The sequence below is a fragment of the Arachis hypogaea genome, chromosome 11, assembly GCF_003086295.3.
Source record: "Arachis hypogaea cultivar Tifrunner chromosome 11, arahy.Tifrunner.gnm2.J5K5, whole genome shotgun sequence".
In the NCBI taxonomy this organism is placed as follows: Eukaryota; Viridiplantae; Streptophyta; class Magnoliopsida; order Fabales; family Fabaceae; genus Arachis; species Arachis hypogaea.
The window spans coordinates 77063044-77082682 of NC_092046.1; the positions used below are offsets into that span (position 1 = coordinate 77063044).

The 19639-nt window shown below is 40.8% G+C and overlaps 1 protein-coding gene across 1 annotated transcript; it reads right to left on the minus strand.

Moving 5' to 3' along the window:
* Positions 1 to 16216: 16216 nt before the first annotated feature.
* On the minus strand, positions 16217 to 16597 carry LOC112721498 (uncharacterized). Its single transcript, XM_025772556.1, has one exon. It carries the CDS (start codon positions 16595 to 16597, stop codon positions 16217 to 16219), a length of 381 nt encoding a protein of 126 aa, XP_025628341.1.
* Positions 16598 to 19639: the final 3042 nt, after the last annotated feature.

Below are 19639 nucleotides of genomic sequence, written 5' to 3' on the forward strand. Positions count from 1 at the left end.
GGCCCAGGTTCATCAAGAGAGGAGACCTCAGCCCTGAAGCCAAGGGATGGTTTGAACTCGTGAGGAGATCTATCCTCCCAGCAGCAAACAATTCTGAGGTCAACGTCACTCGAGCTACTATGGTACATTGCTTAGTACAAGGTGGAGATATCAATGTGCACGAACTTATAGTTGAGGGGATTCAAGAGTCAGCTGAGAAGATTGATTCGGGTGCCAGGCTTTGGTACCCCAGCACCATCCTCAGACTGTGCACGAAGGCCAAGGTTGTCTTCGAGGATAGCAACCCAGATTGGTTAAATCCTGGGAGGCTAATTACGTTTCAGCGTCTAACTCATGTGACACCAGCCCAACAACAAAGAAGACCTCACATAGGAAAGCCAAAACCAAAAGGAGGAGCTCACCAAGAAGAGTCTCATAAGAAAGAACACCAACAAAGATAATATTATGACCCAACCAACATAAACATGAATCACATTCATGGAGCCATTGAGGAACTAGCAAAGAGTTATATGGAGGGACAAGAACAACAACTGCATGTTCAAGCTCAAAGGATGGATCGTCAAGAAGAGCTCCTTTCTAATTGGATGAATCAACAAGGGGAGTGGCAGAAACAGCAAATGGAACATTATTCCCAGCTCACTCAAGCCATCAATCAAGTGTCTGAAAGGAAAGAGCGTCAAGATAAGCGCCTTCAAGAACTCAACCAACGCTAGCTAGCTCAGACGAAAGCATTCAATGAGTTCAGTGTACTTAATGAAGGACGGCAACTACATAGGGAGGAGTTCAACATAAACACTCAAGCCAAGTTGAACTACATGTCTAGTCATATGCATAATCTACACTATGCTATCCCTACATATGATGAGGTCCAAAAAGATTTTGTAGAACAAGAAGAAAGGAAGGTGAAACAGCAGAAGGAAACATTAAAGAAGAAGATGGAAGATGCTGGCTTCTGGAAGAAGTTGATTGGAAAAAGCAAAGGAGGTGTGAGCTCAAGCGCAACAAGTAGACACAACGAGGATGAGCCAGAGGGAGAGCATGGGCAATCCCATGAGTAAAAGGTGGTGGAGTTCCCTATCTGTTCCATCTTTTTCAAGCTTTAAATAAGGAAAATCATGTATGAAATAGAACATGATTACTAGTCAAGTTGCCTGTTTTCAATTTCATCCTGCTTATTGTGTTGCTTGTCTCCTTTTGAATCAAATAAAAAGAGAATGTGTGTTATCAAAGACCAGAGTGGAGTTCATATTGTGGAGTAAGTTTTTTAGTGTGTGATGTGGTCATAAGTTAGCTAAGTTGATTCACCAACAAGGGTGGGAAGACAACTATCTGTCCAGAATCATATGCTTGAAACACACCCCATGAGACTAGCTAAATAACAAGATCCTAATAAGAAAAAGGGGAAAAGAACAATAAGAGTTGAAAAAGAAAGAAAAGTTAATAAAGAATAAGGCTAGGCACCAAGGGTTTGAAACTTGAGAGATGTGTCTGTGGTGCTCCTGTACCAAGGATCTGCTTGGATGAATAAGTTCGTAGGAGTGCTTCATCACTTGGTAACTTGGGTTAACTAACCTGGGATTATCAGCTGAAAGTCTATCAAGAGCAACCTTGCTACAGAACATTTAGTAACCCAAAGAGGTGCTGGACACCAAGGTCTTAAGAAAGAAAATAAACAAACCATGTGCCTCTAGTGTGTATGTATGGGGGAAAGAGACTTGAGGGAGTAAGTCCTTAGGGGTGTCTTAACACCTAGCACCTTGAACCAACTGGTTTGGGAGTGCTGGCTGAAAGCTTATCTTAAAGAGTCGCCCCCTCACAGAGCACTTAGTCTAAGAACACAAATAAGCCCTGAAAACAATAAAAAGGATCAATGAATAAGAGTCTCATAGGGTGCAATTAAGTGAGTATTCCAAGACATAATAAAGGTCTGAAAGCCAATGAAGGAATGAACCTAAGTTGCTATGCATGAAACCACCATAAAACCAAGGACATGACTTCCACAATAATGACTGATTTCTTTTGGCATTTCATTCATCATTCTCTTGTTCCAGTACTTGCTTAGGGACAAGCAAGCTTTAAGTTTGGTGTTGTGATGCCAGGGCATTTTGGCCAGTTTCACTGACCTTTTCTTTACTGTTTTAGGGTAGTTTCATGCATTTTCTTAGGAAATAAGCAAGTTTTGGGTAGAATTTCACTTACATCTTGATTTAAGCATACATTGTGCACTTTACATGATTTCATGAGAATTTTGCATGAATTAGATGACAAATTGGATGATGCATGTCTCATGATGTGGATTAGAACTTTGATGCACTTTATTGCTTGATTTCAGGACAAAGGAAGCAAGAAAGAGCCACGTTAGCAGCCACGTTAGTCTAACTAACGTGACCACCAACATGGAATGGGAGCTAGCTTGCAACGTTAATGAGAAAAGCACTCGCCAATAACGCCCTTGAAGCCATCATAGCCCACGTTAAGAGTCACGTTAACTAAGTTAACGTGAACTCTAACGTGGAAGAAAGAAAATGGAGCCAACGTTAGTGACACTCACCTTTGTCACTAACGTTGGACCAAGCTCATATTGGCCATGTTAGCTTCCACATTAACTTAGTTAACGTGGACTCTAACGTTGGGAAGAAAAAGAATGGCCAACGTCACTAACGTTGGACTAAGCCACCTTGAGCTACGTTAACTTCCACGTTAACTTAGTTAACGTGGAAGTTAACGTGGAGAAAGCAAACAATCGCCAACGTTAGTGACACTCACCTTTGTCACTAACGTTGGAATGAGCCACAATGAGCCACTATGATCCACGTTAACTTCCACGTTAACTTAGTTAACGTGGAAGCTAACGTTGAGGATAGGATGATGAGCCAACGTTAATGACACTCACCTTTGTCACTAACGTTGGAGATGGCTCTCATTACCACGTTAGAAGCCATGTTAACTTAGTTAACGTGGACTCTAACGTGGGAAGTAGGGGCACCTTGGAACGTTAGTGACAAAGGTAAGTGTCACTAACATTCCCGAAGAATTGGCAAGCCTACGTTAAGAGCCACGTTAACTAAGTTAACGTGAACTCTAACGTAGGGAGGGAGGACTCTCAACGTTATTGGAAAAGGTGAGTCCCAATAACGTGTGCGAAGGACCAAGAGGCAATGTTAGTGGTCACGTTGGTGCCACTAACGTTGAAGTTAACGTGGATCATCCCTGTGTGAGGAACGTTAGTGAAAAAGGTGATTGTCACTAATGTTCTCGAACCCACACTCTCACTTAACGTTAACGCCACTAACGTCCTGAGCTAAAGACCCTTCCTACTTCACACTTTCTCTCTGCAAGTAAAGCTAAGCCCACTACAGAAGATAACTACTTCAAATTCAAGATCCAAAGGCCCATATCCAAGACTTGAAGAATCAACTAGAAGATCAGAAGAGTAGTATATATAGGGATAGTTTTGAATCTGGAAGCAGCTTTTTGGGGGATGGGAAATTGAGAACTACTCTCTGTATAATTTACTTTCTCTGCACTTCTAGTTCTAGTTTTCATGATGTATTCTCCATCTTTGTTTTCATTTCCAGAGCTATGAACAACTAAACCCCTTTCATTGGGTTAGGGAGCTCTGTTGTAATTTGATGTATCAATACTAATTTTTCATTACTCTTCTTCTATCTTTTCTCTTGATTTTACTAGAAAGCTTTCAATCTTCATCCAATTGGGTAGTTATCTTGGAAAAGAAGCTATTCATACTTGGATCTCTTCTGAACCTTGGAAGAGAAATGAAGAGATCATGCTAGAAATGCTTTCTCATGTTGGACCAAATTGGGTTTGGTTGGGTATGGTGACTATAATCCTACCAACACTTGATTTGGGAATGCATGTGGTATAATTAGTGACCATACTTCATCTCTTCTCATGAGCAATTGACCAAGGAATTGGCTATTGATCAAGATTTGAGAGATTGAATTACCAAGGAATTGGAATTCGATCACCTAAGATTGCTAAGGAGATCAATGAATGCATTGATTGAGGAAGAGATGAAAATGAACTTGATCTGGAGAATGTAACATCTCCTAAGCCCAATAAATTCCCATTTCTGATCTTACCCTTTCTCTTTAATTTCTGCAATTTACTTTCATGAGCATCTTCCCCATTCCCATTTACAATTCTGCAATTTACTTTCCGTCATTTACTTTCAGCTATTTACTTCCAGTATTTACATTTTCTGCTATTTACTTTCCCGCCATTTAATTTCCTGCAACTCTCATACCAAATTCTGCTTCGCTCAACTAGAACATTCCTCTAATTAAAGTTGCTTGACCAATCAATCCCTGTGGGATTCGACCTCACTCTATTGTGAGTTTTTACTTGACGACAATTCGGTATACTTGCCGAAGAAAAATTGTTGAGAGACAAGTTTCCGTGTTATCAGTGGCCGAATGGCCAGCCCCTTAAACATGATCAAGAGATCAAAAATGATACAAAGATAGTCTCAAAAATGATCAAAAGATGTGAAATAAATCACTAAAAGTAGTTTTTATACTAAACTAGTCACTAGGGTTTACAGAAAATGCGTAACTAAGTGCAGATAGTGCAGAAATCCACTTTCGAGGCCCACTTGGTGTGTGCTTGGGCTGAGCATTGAAGCTTTCACGTGTAGAGACTCCACTTGGAGTTAAACGCCAGCTTTCAGCCTGTTTGTGGCGTTTAACTTCAGAATAGGGCAGGAAGTTGGTGTTTGAACGCCAGTTTGTGTCGTCAAAACTCGGGAAAAGTATGGACTATTATATATTGCTGAAAAGCCCTGGATGTCTACTTTCCAACGCAATTGAGATCGCGCCAATTGGGTTTCTGTATCTCCAGAAACTCCCCTTCTGTATCTCCAACAGCATATACAGTCCTTTTTCAGCCTCCGAATCAGATTTTTGCTCAGGTCCCTCAATTTCAGCCAGAAAATACCTGAAATCACAGAAAAACACACAAACTCATAGTAAACTCCAGAAATGTGAATTTTTCGTAAAAACTAATAAAAACATAGTAAAAACTAACTAAATCATACTAAAAACTATGTAAAAACAATGCCAAAAAGCATATAAATTATCCGCTCATCACAGTGCTTAGGCTCAATTGAGTTCTGAGAAAGCTCCCCAGAACCTTGATGTGAAACAAGAATCTCTGTGAGAAACTATGGTTATAGGCACACCATGCAGCCTTACAATCTCTTTAATATACAATTGGGCTAACTCTTCAATATATAACTCATTCGAACAGGCAAGAAGTGAGCTGACTTTGTCAACTGATCCACAATCACCCATACTGCGTCAAATCATGTTCGAGTCCTTGGCAATCTAGACACGAAGTCCATGGCGATACTTTTCCACTTCTATTACGGAATTTCCAAAGGTTGTGAAGTTCCAGATGGTCTCTGGTGGTTAATTTTTTACTTTTTGGTAGGTTAAACACTTGGAAACATCTAACACCGCATCATTCTTCATTCCCGGCCACCAAAACATTGCTTTTAGGTCATGATACATCTTAGTAATCCCTAGATGGATCAGAAACTTACTTCAGTGAGCTTCTGTTAACACATCTTGCCTCAAGTCTCCCACATTCGGTATACAGATCCTTCCCTTATACCTCCAAACTCCTTCGCTATCTTGAGTAACCTCTCTTTGTTTCCTCTGTTCAATTATTTGCAGCATTTTCTGTAGCTCATGATCATTCTGCTGAGCCTTTTAAATCTTAGCCTTGAAATTACTGGAAATATGTAGCTGATTCAAGCATATATTCCCGGCTACTTCTCTAACGCCCAAATTCAGGTCCTTAAACTCTTTCAGCAATGTTTCTTCTGTAAGAATCATCCAAGCAACCTATAACGATTTCTAGCTCAAAGCATCTTCCACGACATTAGTTTTTCCTGAATGGTAATTTATTTCAAAATCATGGTCTTTCAGCAGCTCCATCCAACTTCTCTGGAACATATTAATCTCCTTCTGATAAAAAAGATATCTCAAACTTTTGTGGTCAGAGAAAACTTGAAACTTAACCCCATACAGATAATGCCTCCACACTTTCAAGGCGAACTCAGCCACAGCGAATTCCAGGTCGTGCGTCAGATAGTTTACTTCATGCGGTCTCAACTGTCGAGAAGCATACGCCACTATATTGCGGTGTTACATCAACATACACCCCAATAATTTCAACGAAGCATCGCAATACACCTCAAAAGGCTCATTAGGTTTTGGTAACACAAGCACAGGCGCTATAGTCAGTTTTTGCTTCAAAGCTTGAAAGCTTTCCTCACATTCTGATGTCCAAAAAAAGGCACATCCTTCCGAGTTAACGTTGTCAAAGGCAACACAATTTGTGAAAAGTCCTTGATAAAATTCCGATAATATCTTGCTAAACCTAAGAATCTATTTATTTTCGTTACTAAGGTCAGTTGTCCCCAATCCATCACTGCTTCAACCTTAGAAAGATCCAAAGCTATTCTTTGCTTATTCACTACATGACCCAGAAATTTCACCTCATTCTTCCAGAATTTGTACTTAGAAAGTTTCGCATACAACCACCTTTCTTTCAGAATCTATAGCACGATTCGCAAGTGTTCCGCATGTTCCCCTTCGTTCTTAGAGTATATTAAAATATCATCAATGAAGACGATGACGAAATTTTCTAGGGAAGGATGGAATATTTGATTCATATAATCCATGAACACTGCCAGGGCATTTGTTAACACAAAATACATTACAATATATTCATAGTGATCGTAACAAGTTTTGAAAGCAGTTTTCAGAATATCTTTATCTCTCAACTTTATCTAGTGGTAACCAGACCTCAAATCAATCTTGGAAAAAACTCTAGCTCCTTGCAACTGATCCATCAGACCATCAATTCTCAGCAATGGATATTTGTTCCTCACGATTACTTTGTTCAGTTTTCTGTAATGCATGCATAGCCACATACTTTCATCCTCTTTTTTCACTAACAACATCGGTGCTCCCTACGGAGAAACACTTGGACGAATGAAGTCCTTACTCATTAACTCTTCCAGCTGAACTTTAAGTTCAGCCAACTCCATGGGTGACATTCGGTAGGGCGCAATTAAAATTGGTCCTGCTCTAGGCACCAGCTCAATCACAAACACGATTTCTCAAAAAGGAGGAAATTCAGGTGTGTCTTCAGGGAATACCTCAGAAAATTCATTTACAACCGGAATCTGATTCAAACTCTGTTCATTGCCTGACATGCTTGCAGCTAAAAGCATGAAACCCTGACACTCGCTCCCACTACAGTTCACCATAACATAATTCAGGTAATATCCCTTTGCCACCACCGGTCCTTCTGACCCTTCAAACATAAATTACACCGATCGTTCAAAATAATCTAGCAGTACGTGATGCTTTGACAGCTAATTCAAGCACAAAATTAGATCGAGTCCAGTCATGGGCAAACAAATCAAATCATGGACAAAGGTTCGGTGTTTAATTCAAAACGAAACTTGTTGACAACCTAATCTAGTCACGACAGCATCAGAGGCAAAAGTATGTACTTGCAAATCATAAGCTAACATAGATATTTTCAATCCTAACTCACTGGCTTTCTCAAATGATATAAATGAATGTGATGCCTCAGTATCAAATAAAATAATTAAGATTTTATCACTGATTTCACAATTACCTCAAATCAGAGTGTCTAACCTCTCAGCACTATCTGCTGCCATAGTAAACACACATCGTTGCTGCTGAACTCTCCCAGCTTCCTATCTTTTCTTTTCCAGACAATTCCAGGACAAATACCCAGATCCACCACAGTAGTGGCACACACCCAAACCTGCTCTGCACAGGGTGTTTGGATGATATTCCTCACATCTCCTATATCTCAATTTATTGGAAGGATTCTGAACCTACTTTCCCTTGCCTCGTCCTTGGTTGTTGTTATTGTTGTTAAACCTTCAAAAATTACTCTGACCCTGAGGTGGTTGTGGAATATAGCTTCCTCGCTTGAAGTTTCGACCTCTAAGTGCAAAGTTCCTCCGTTGATCTCTCCTCATAAAAGTTTGGTGATCACCCTTGTCTAACATAGCATTTCTCACACAATCCTCAACAACTCTACTCTTGTTTACCAGTTCAGAGAAAGTCCTGATCTCTATCGAGCCCACTGTACTCAATATGTCACTCTACAGACCACCTTCATACTTTATGCATTTCCACTTTTCAAAATCCCCTGGAGCACCCTGACAAATCCTAGAAAATTCACATAGTTCCTCAAATCAACTGGTGTACTCCACCACTAACATTGAATCCTGCTTCAGTTATAACAACTCAAGCTCCTTCGCCGTCCTGACTGAATTAGGGAAATACTTCTTATAAAACTCGGATTGAAATGCATCCCAAGGTATCACAACATTATCTCGCTGCAGAAGGCGTCGGGTCCCCTGCCACCAATATTGAGCTTCAACCATTAGGTGATAAGTAGCGAACTTGACACACTGATCTTCAGGTACTTGTTACGCTCGCAAGGCTCGTTCCATTGTCTAAAACTAATTGTCAGCTTCTATCAGATTTGTGGTTCCTCTAAAGACGAGTGGGTTTATCTTTAGAAAATTTGCTAGTGTCATCGGTCTAGTTCCGCCATTACCCCCGTTTCCATTATTAACCTGTTGACCGAGTACCTCAGTCGTAGCATGCATAGCTGCAACCATATTTTCTAGAGTATTCATGAAGTTCACGAGATTATTCGCAATTATTTTGGGTTCCTCATTTCTATTCTGACCTCTCCCGTGACCACGTCCGCATCCACGAGTTGTCATTCGGTTCCTGTTTACACCAAACAAGTGATATCAAGGTGATCAGTCTCAATACCTCAAGTCTAGTGATTCAAAGTACGAAATACATGCTCATGAACAAATATGCCACATATATTTGTTAGATATCCTAATTAGTATATATACATACCTAGAGTATGCTCAGAAGCATAGTCAGTCCGTCCCTCAGGCTCTATAGGAACGAACTATTCTGATACCATAATGTAACACCCTACCACACAGAGCTTTACGCTTAAGTTGTAAAGCAGAAGTGGCGACGTATTATAACCTCTAAAATAAAGAGACGTATATAAATATAGTTAAAAGAATTCAAATCTAGGAGCCTTAAAGAAGAAGCTAAACAAAAGCGAAAACAGAAAAATTGTGTCACACTCGCAAAGATACATGCAAGCTAGATAAACGAGATTAATAGTAAAGATAACATACATAAACACACACACACACATACATATAGATTGGAGTTCCAAAGATATAGATATCAAGCTCCAAACATGACCTGCGAAGCTAAGATTGACCAGAGTATACATATACATAATTAATCAAAGTACCAATTGATCATGATGTTGGTATTATAAATATGAATTTATGTCGATGGATGCTCCTATTATAATCGTGTGTATATATATATAACCAAAAGTTATCCCAAAATGTGAACATAGCACCTGTTTCTCTAAAAGCAACCTCTAAGAGGAAAAAATATAAAATATACATATGGAGAATCTATATACATATATACATAGCCTAAAACAAAATATGACAGTCCGAAAGATAGTTATTAGCTTGTAAGGCGGGTCTCCAGATGCTCAACATGGTGCCTCTCGACTTGCATCTGAAAAACAGTAGAAATATATCTGGAATGAGATCCGGGGGGTTCTCATCATGGTAAAGGTACCTACAAAGATAATGTATAAGGTCTCGGGAAAGTCGGAGACAATCTTAGAACTCCGACACTCAGATTAATTTTAAAAAGTTATTCTAAACCAATAATATAGGTAACCTAACTATGCGATTCTAGCCCTAGTCTAGCTCTACATATTCTGTCTCCTCCAAACCTCCGAATCACCAGTGGAACAACCCTCAACACTCCTCCACCAGAAGAGGATCTCTCAGATACATACATGATGGACGAAATTCACTCCCCATGCAAAAAATGATGAATCCGTTCTTTTGGCAAGCGCACCAAAAATTATCGTCATGTAATAACCCACAGTGGAGTGGGATCGTATCCACAGAGATTGGTATATTTAAGTAATTTTAATCAATTGGTGAATTAGTTAAGCTAAGAAGAATATATTGTGATTGCAGAATTGTAAATGGATAGAAACATAAATGACTCAAAAGTAAATATAAGCAGTAAAGTGCAGAAAAGAAAATGGCAATAATGTAAAGTGCAGAAATGTAAATGACTTAATTGTAAATGGGAATGGGGAGTTGCAGAATATAAAGAAAGCTATAAAGAAAGTGAAAGATAAGGATAGGAGAATTCATTGAGATCAGGAGATGTTGTCTCTTTGGATTGAATCCAGCTCATATCCTCTTCAATCATGCAACTCATTAACCTCTTAGCAATCATGATTATTGAGCCCCAATCCCTTGGTGGCTCAATCTCTCAGATCTTGATCAATAGCCAATTCCTTGGTCTAATTGCTCATGAAGATAGATATGCTTGATCCCTGATTATACCACACATCATCATAGGTCTAAGTAGAGGGAGGATTGTATGTCACCATATCCAAACACCAAAACCCAGATCCTACTCAAGTGTGAGAAGGGATTTCTAGCATGGTTTCATGTTTCCTTTTCCAAGGTTCCCATGAAACCCATTTTGCATTCAACCTCTTTTCCAAGGTGATTGAACACTAACATTAAAACAAAATTCCTTCTAGCAACTCAAAGAGAAGATGAAAAGAAGAAGAAATTCACTATCATTAATCCATCAAGTACAACAGAGCTCCCTCTCTCAATGAGAGAAAATTTAGCTACTCAGAGCTCAGAGAAAAGTACATGAGATGGAAGAGATGATAAAGTGAAAAGTAAATCTAACTATAACTAATAGCTCCACTGCTTAACCCCTTTCTCAGTACTTTTAGGGGTTATTTATACTACTCCTAGCACTAGAAATTAAAGAAAATACAAAAGTGAAAAGAAAATTACAATTTGGAGGGAAAAGAAACTCAATAAACGTGATCTCCCAGCTGGCGTGTGACTGGCGCTTCAGTGGCGTGCTACGCCCAGCTCTAAAGCTGGCTTGGCGTGCCACGCCCAAATCTTCAAGTGGCACGCCCTCCTTCATTGGCATCCCTGGTGTGCCACGCCTTCAAGCCCAAGTGGCACGCCCAGGGTTCTTTAATCACTTGTGTAGCCTGGCGTGCCATGCCTTCAACCTTAAGTGGCACGCCCATACCTTCTCCCTCTTCTTCTTGCCTCTGGAAAGTTGAACTAGCATGGCACGCCCAGGGTCTGGCGTGCCACACCCATTATGTGTGCTTGGCCTTCCTCTCTGGAAAACTGAACTAGCGTGGCACGCCCAGGGTCTGGCGTGGCACGCCCAGGGTCTGGCGTGCCACGCCCAGAACTCAAGTGGCACGCTGAAGTGAGAAATGGTAGCTGGCGTGCCACACCTTTGATACCAAGTGGCACGCCCATATGGTTGGCCTCCTAACTCCTCCTCTGGAAAATATAACTGGCGTGCCACGCCCAGTATTTTGCCTTGGTCCAGTGAATGGCATGCCACGCTTGGTCCTTCAAGTGGCACACCAAAGTGGGAGTTGAGAGCTGGCGTGCCACGCCTTCGATACCAAGTGACACGCCAAGCCTTTTTGGCTTTCAACCTCTTCTCTGGAAACTTGTACTGGCGTGCCACGCCTTGATACTCAAGTGGCACGCCCATATCAATGTGGCTCTTTTCCAACTTGGCGTGCCACGCCTGGCTCCTCAAGTGGCACAACAAAGTGACAATTTGAAGCTGGCGTGCCACGCCTTTGATACCAAGTGGCACGCCCAGCCTTATGGGTCTTCAATGTTGCTCTCTGGAATCTTGTACTGGCGTGCCACGCCCTGATGCTCAAGTTGCACGCCTCTTTAGTGTGATACTTTTCAGCTTGGCATGCCACGCCTGGCTCTTCAAGTGGCACACCCATGTGATGATCTCTTCTGGAGCGTTGAACTGGCGTGCCACGCCCATGGCTCAGGTGGCACCCCCATAGTGTGTGATGGGCTAGGCGTGCCACGCCCAGCATGGCGTGCCACGCCCCTTTAGTGGCCTTCAACATTTCTCTCTGAAAAATTACACTGGCGTGCCACGCCCAGCTCCTGGCATGCCATGCCCATCTAAAGTGCACAAGTATGCTTCTCTGGAAATCATAGCTGGCGTGCCACGCCCATATAGAGAGATTGATGATCCTTTCTGGAATTTAGTAGTGGCGTGCCACGCCCAGCTCCTGGCATGCCACGCAAGTGCATTTTTGTGGCGTTTGCTCCAAATGGCACGCCAGTTTCACACGCCCAACTTGTTTTATTGTTTTCTTCCCCTTTTTGATGTCTTTTTCACCTGAAATTTAGCACAAACTCATTTCAAAGTAATGTACCATAATATTCATCAAATAATGCATGAATTGCAATGATCAAATGAGATTATGCTCTTTTATGATCCTTTTTATGCAAAAAAAAATGGTAGATGATGCAAGTCATCACAACACCAAACTTAAGCTTTGCTTGTCCCAAGCAAATCACTGTGAGTAGTTCTTTGATAAATTAAGACTTTGACCTTGAATGAATGCAACATTACTAAGGATGAGGCTAAGTGTTTAACACATGATTATTTCTATTTCAAGGTCACAAAGAACTACTAGGTTCTTGAAGGTTATTCCAAGTAGAAGCTTCAGGGGCCCTTTTCATTGATTGTCACCTTGAAGTAGTAAGAGTTATTTCTTTTTTTCTTTTGGTTGTTCTTTCCTTTTTCATTTTTTTCTTTTTCCTTGACCACGACTCTAAGTGTTTTGTCTTAAGACAACCCTTAAATTAGGCTTTCAATTAGCATTCCCAAACCAGTTGGCTTTAGGGTACTAGGTGTTGAAACACCCCTAAGAATTTACTTGCCCAGGCCTCTTCTTGACACATCTTCACCACAAGCATCTACTAGGTTTTCCAACTCTTGTGAGCTATTTAGTGTTTCTTTCCATCCTAGTAGTTGATGCTCAGAGCCTTGGATCTTTATTTCTTACTACTTCTTGGTTCTATAGATAGTCAAGAAGCACTCTTCTACCTCTACTTGTTATACCTTCTAAGCCTAGTTGTTCTTCATGACTCATTTTCTTTCCAGTTCTTTCAAGGTTCTGCACTTAATTCATCATCTCTTAATTTTTGAACACTTCTACCTGGTCTTAGTCTCTTTTGCTCTTGTTTTTGCAACACTTACAATGAATCTTATGGAAACAAACTAATCTTTTATTTATGTTGATGAAACTTGACTAACATTGCATTTTCTTTCTTATAATTGAAAAAGACTCATAAAAGACTTCAGGGTAAAAAAAACAAACTAAGCATCAAAACATAAACTATCCTAACATTGCAACTTATTATCAAACAGAAATTTAAACATAAAGAAACTAAGCAGAAATCTAGAAATTTGAGAGTGTCAACCATGGAACTCAACAACCTTGAGCAGCTTCAGTTCATTGGCCCCTTTCCTTTATGTTTCTTTTTGGAAGGGGAGGAGTCATCATCATCCTTTTTGGAGGATCCTTCTTGTTCCTTTGTGTCTTTGGGCTGCCAGAATCCTCGCTTCCTCATGTAATTTCTTTCATCTTCCTTGTGCTTGGCCAGAATTTCCTCTTGTCTTGCACTCAACTCCTCCATTCCTTGCATGAACGTTGGGTATCCAGGGTTTAAGGCAGCCACAACATTACACAAGTGATTCAGCTTCGTTTGTGTGTTGATATCATATTGCCTCCTTGAGATAGTTCTGGCATCATAAAGATTCCTAAACTCAGTGAGGTTCCTCTGCTGCCATTTATTCTGCTCTACTATCTTGTTGAGTGTATTTCGCACCTCTCCCCAGTCAAACTGTTCTTGCTGCTCTTTCCTCATGTGTTCTCAGCTCCCTTGGAGTTGTTGTATGTTCTCATTTACTTGGTTCCATTATTGTTGTTGGTTGTTCTTTAGTTGGTTGACATCCTCTCTCAAATGGTGTATGTCTCCCTTCATTTGGTGTATATCTCCTTGCACTTGCTCCCAGTTAAAACCTTTAGGAACTTGTTGATATTGTTGGTATTGTTGATATGGTGGTAGTTGAAGTGCTAGATGATGTGGTTGCTCTTCTTCTTGTTGTGGCTGCCCTTGTGGCCCATGATCATGTCCTCTTTGCTCTCTTCTCCTCTCAAGTGGGTTGACAGCCACCACTTTGGCTATCTTCTTGGCAGTTATGGGCTTGTCTTGATCTACCAACACTTCATCAATAATCTTTTTAACCCCTGCTTCATCACACAGCCTTTGGATGATGCTGGAGAATGCTAGCCTTGTGCTATCCTTGGTGCTTTTCAGCACCCTGTTAATGTTGTTGGCTATCATCTCCCCAACATTCACATTCTCACCTTTCATGGTGCTGTATATGAGCACAGCTTTTTCCACTGTAACCTCAGAAGTGTTTGAAGTAGGGTTGAGAGATCTTCTCACAAAATCCAGCCACCCTCTAGCTTGGGGGCTCAAATCTCTCCTCCTCAGCTGGTTGGTCTCCCATCTTTATCTCTGATCCATTGCACATTCAACACACAAATCTCATTGAGGATTTCATCAAATCCTGGGTCTTCTTGCTTCATCCTTTCTTCATAGCTCCGAGTGGAGCTTGTTTGTCTTACCATGAGCATCCTATCTATGTTAGAGGGACTGTAGTCAATGGATTTCCCTCTCACATAGCTAAGATAGCCATAGGGTTACCCTGGCTGAGGCACAGCATTGGCGTAAAACTCTCTCACTAGGCTTTCCACCACCTTCCTTGGTGGATTGCACAAGAGTGCCCAGCCTCTATTGTTTATCTCCCTGTTGATCTCAGGATGCTCATTTCTCCCCAATTGGAAACCAACTTCCGGAATAATCTGCCCCTCACTCACCCAACCATAGAATTGGTTTTGGTTGAATGAAGAGAGGAACTTGTGTTTATTGTGGCTTGAAGACCCTGAGGTTGGTTCCTTAGTCTTTCTTTTCTTTGTTGATGAGGCTCTTGGTAGTGCCATTATGGTGAACAAGGTGTGTTTGAAGTGTTAAAGAAAGTTGAAGAAAGTTGCAAGAGAAAGCAAGCAAAATACAGTTTTGCTCCAACACCAAACTTAGGGCTTGATTGTCTTTAATCAAGTAGAAGAAAAAGGTAAAGAAAAGAGGAGGGAGATGAAAAGAAAGAAGGAATTGTGAGGGTCCTTTCGTGTGTGAAGTTGGAGTTTGAAGTGTGAGGAAAGGTGGGAAAAAGTAAGGGGTTTTTATAGGGGTGGAAAGTGTGGTCTGAATGGTGGGAAGTGGAAGCAATTCAATATTTTCCCACTTGGGGAGTGGCGCCTAGCATGGGAAGAGGCGCCAATCCTTATCCCACTTTGCTTCCTGCATGTGTTGAGTTCCAAAGTATAAGTATACTTTGACTTCTTTGCTTTATAAGCTATCAATCATGTGGGCCCCATTCTCTCTCCTGAAAAATAAAACCGAAACCCCATCAGTAATGACAAAAGAATCCTCCACATTCCTTTTTATATGAGTGAATGAGATTGCAACTGATGGGCGTCCCTTGGGACACCAAACTTAATCCCATTACATCTAATAAATTGGGTTCATCATTAGGTTTTTAATGTGTTTATAAGGGTGTATTAACTTTTATCCTTTCACATTCTTTTGCTTCTAACCCCTTCCGAACACATTTAAAACCAATTTTCATACATTTATCAATTTATTAAATGCTTTTAACTTGAATGGCATTGGGCTTGCTAGGTGGGATTTCGTATGGTGGTGGCCACACCAAACTTAATCTCTGGGCTTACTTTCAAATTTAATTTGTTCAAAGGTAGTAAGCCTAGATTAAGTGGATTGGTGGCCACACCAAACTTAGCTTTTTAGCTAGTTCTCAGCCCAATTACTCACCAGCAATGAATGTTCATCAAGTTGCATCTTCATAAAAAAAATAGAATGTAAAGCTACTAACTACTAAAAACCGAAATTTAAACTTCCTAATCTACCACCTTCAATCTACGTTTGTAAAGCACTGAAACAAAACATTAAACTGAGATTTGAACTGCCTAAACTAACAATTTCTAAGCTACTTCTAAGAAAGCGGTAAATCAAAAGGATATAAAGTGTTAGGGTGCCTCCCAACCAGCGCTTCTTTAGCATCACTAGCTTGACGTTCTTCCTTCTTTAGCTGAGATGGTAGCTCACTCTCCTTTTATCCAGTGAGTTTCCCAAATAATGCTCGAGTCTATGGCCATTCACAGTGAAAGTTCTTTGTATTTTGTCCTCCATGAGCTCTACAAGACCATAAGGTGATACTTTGAGGATGGTGAAGGGTCCAGACCATCGAGACTTAAGCTTCCCTGGGAAGAACTTAAGTCTTGAATTGTACAGCAACACTCTTTGTCCTTCTTTGAACTCCCTCCTTGCTATCCTTTGATCATGCCACCTCTTTGTGTTTTCCTTGTAAATTTTTGCATTGTCATAAGCTTGATTTTTAAATTCCTCCAACTCAGTGAGTTGCATTAGCCTTTTTTCTCCAGCAGCTTGATCATCAAAATGTAGCATTTTTAGAGTCCAGAATGCTCTATGCTCAAGCTCAACTGGTTAGTGACAAGCCTTACCAAACACCAATTGGTATGGGGACATCCCAATGGGTGTTTTGAAGGCTGTCCTGCAGGCCCATAATGCATCATCCAGCTTCTTAGACCAATCCTTTCTTGAGCTTCCAACAGTTTTTTCAAGAATTCTTTTGAGCTCCCTGTTTGAGATCTCAGCTTGCCCGTTGGTCTGTGGATGGTACGGAGTTGCTACTTTGTGTTTCACTCCATATTTAGAGAGGAATGCTTCAAGTTACCTATTGCAGAAGTATGATCCTCCAATCACTGATGAGAGCTCTAGGAACTCCAAATCTTCTGAAGATATTCTTTCTCAAGAAGTTCATCACAACTTTATTGTCATTTGTGGTTGTGGCTATGGCTTCTACCTATTTTGAAACATAATCTACAGCCACCAATATATAATTATTTGAGTAGGAGGATGGGAAAGGTCCCATAAAATCAATTTCCCATACATCAAACAATTCTAAATCCATTATAAACTTCTGTGGCATCTCATTTTTCTTGGGCAGATTACCAACCCTTTGGCATTCATCACACCTTGACACTAATTCCTTTGCATCCTCGAACATGGTTGGCCAATAGAACCCACATTGTAGCACCTTGGCTACAGTTCTTTCCCCACTGAAATGGCCTCCGTATGCAGAGCCATGACATTGCCAAAGTACTTCCTGTCCTTCTTCATGAGAAATGCACATTCTCAAGATCCCATCAGCACAGTTTTTAAACAGAAAGGGCTCTTCCCAGGTGTAGTGTTTAGCATCTTTGATTAGCTTCCTCTTCATGTGTTTGTTGATGTTGGTTGGTAGTTCTCCAATAGCCTTGAAATTAGCTATGTCTGCAAACCAAGGGGCTTCTTGGATCATCATCAACTGCTCATCAGGAAAACTCTCATTAACTGCAATTTGGGGTGCATCATCTTCTTTCTGTGGGATCATTGAGAGGTGGTCAGCTACTTTGTTCTCTGCTCCACTCCTATCTTTAATTTCAATGTCAAACTCTTGGAGAAGCAGGATCCACCTTATTAGTTTGGGCTTGGACTCTTGTTTGGTAAGCAAGTATTTGAGTGCTGCATGATCAGTGAATACAATTACTTTAGAGCCAATAAGATATGATCTAAATTTATCAAAAGCAAAGACAATGGCAAGTAATTCCTTTTCTGTAGTGGTATAGTTTCTTTGATTCTCATTGAGGACTTTGCTGGCATAGTATATAACATGAACCAATTTGTCCCTCCTTTGTTCTAGGACAGCACCAACAGCAAAGTCGGATGCATCACACATCAACTCAAAAGGTAAATCTCAGCTGGGTGGTGCTATGATAGGTGCAGAGGAGAGCTTGTTCTTAAGCTCTTCAAAGGCTAGCATGCAATCTTTATCAAAAGAAAAAGATACATTAAAGACAAGTAGGTTGCTCAAAGGTTTGGCAACCTGGGAGAAGTCTCTAATAAACCTCCTATAGAAACCAGCATGTCCTAGAAAACTTCTAACTACTTTGACATTGCAATGTGGGGGTAACTTTGCAATCACCTCCACCTTAGCCTTGTCCACCTCTACTCCTCTTTTCGAGATCTTGTGGCCAAGAACCACCCCTCTATAACCATAAAGTGGCATTTTTCCCAGTTCAAAACAAGGTTGGTTTCTTGGCATCTCTTTAGAACCAAAGCTAAGTGGTGCAAGCAGTTAGAATACGAATCACCAAATATAGAAAAGTCATCCATAAACACCTCAATGAATCTTTCAATCATGTTTGAAAATATGGAGAGCATGCACTTTTGGAATGTTACAGGTGCATTGCACAATCCAAAGGGCATTCTCCTATAAGCAAAAACACCATATGGACAAGTAAATGAGGTTTTTTCTTGGTCCTTGGGGTCTACAACAATTTGGTTGTAGCCAAAATAACCGTCCAAGAAGCAATAATACTCATGTCCTGCTAATCTTTCAAGCATCTGATCCATGAAAGGTAGGGGGAAGTGATCCTTCATGGTGGCCTCATTAAGCTTCCTATAATCGATGCACATGCGCCAATCGCTCACTGTTCTAGTAGGTATCAACTCATTCTTCTCATTTGGTACAACAGTGATCCCTCCTTTCTTTGGGACTACTTGCACTGGGCTTACCCAAGGGCTGTCTGAGATAGGATAAATCACCCGAGCTTGCCACAGTTTCAGCACCTCTTTTTGAACCACTTCATTCATGGTTGGGTTTAGCTTTCTTTGTTGCTGTCTTGAAGGCTTGGCTCCTTCTTCAAGTAGGATTTTGTGCATGCACATTGAAGGACTAATTCCCTTCAAGTCTGCAAGTGTCCATCTTATAGCATCTTTATATTGTCTCAGCACTTGGAGAAGCTTCTTTTCTTGTTCCTCACTCAAGCTTGAATTGATGATCACTGGGTAAGTGTTGTCACCTAAGTATGCATACTTCAAGCTTCGAGGTAAGGTCTTCAGCTTTAGTTTTGGTGCCTCCACTTTCTTGTTGTCTTTGTGGTTCAGCATGATCGATTTCTCTGTGATTTCTTGTGGCATTTCTTCACCTAATTCTTGTTGTTCCAGCTCCATAATTTCTTCACATTGTTCTTTCTCCAATACTCCTTGGACTATCTTCTCTATGGTATCTACCCTCATGCACTCTCCTATGGATTCTTTGGGGTAACTCATTGCCTTGAACACATTGAAGACCATCTTCTTTTTATGCAACCTCAAGACTAGTACCCCTTTTTGGACATCAATAATGGCTCCAGCAGTAGCTAGAAATGGCCTTCCTAGAATGATAAATGTGTTGGCTTTCTCTTCCATATCCAGCACAACAAAGTTAGCTGGGAAAATAAACTCTCCCACTTTCACCAACAAATCCTTCACTACCCCATGAGGAAACTTGAATATTCTGTCAGCCAATTGGAGTGCCATCCTTGTTGGTTTGGCTTCCTCAATCTTCATCCTTCTCATCATGGCCAAGGACATGAGATTGATGCTAGCCCCCAGGTCACACAG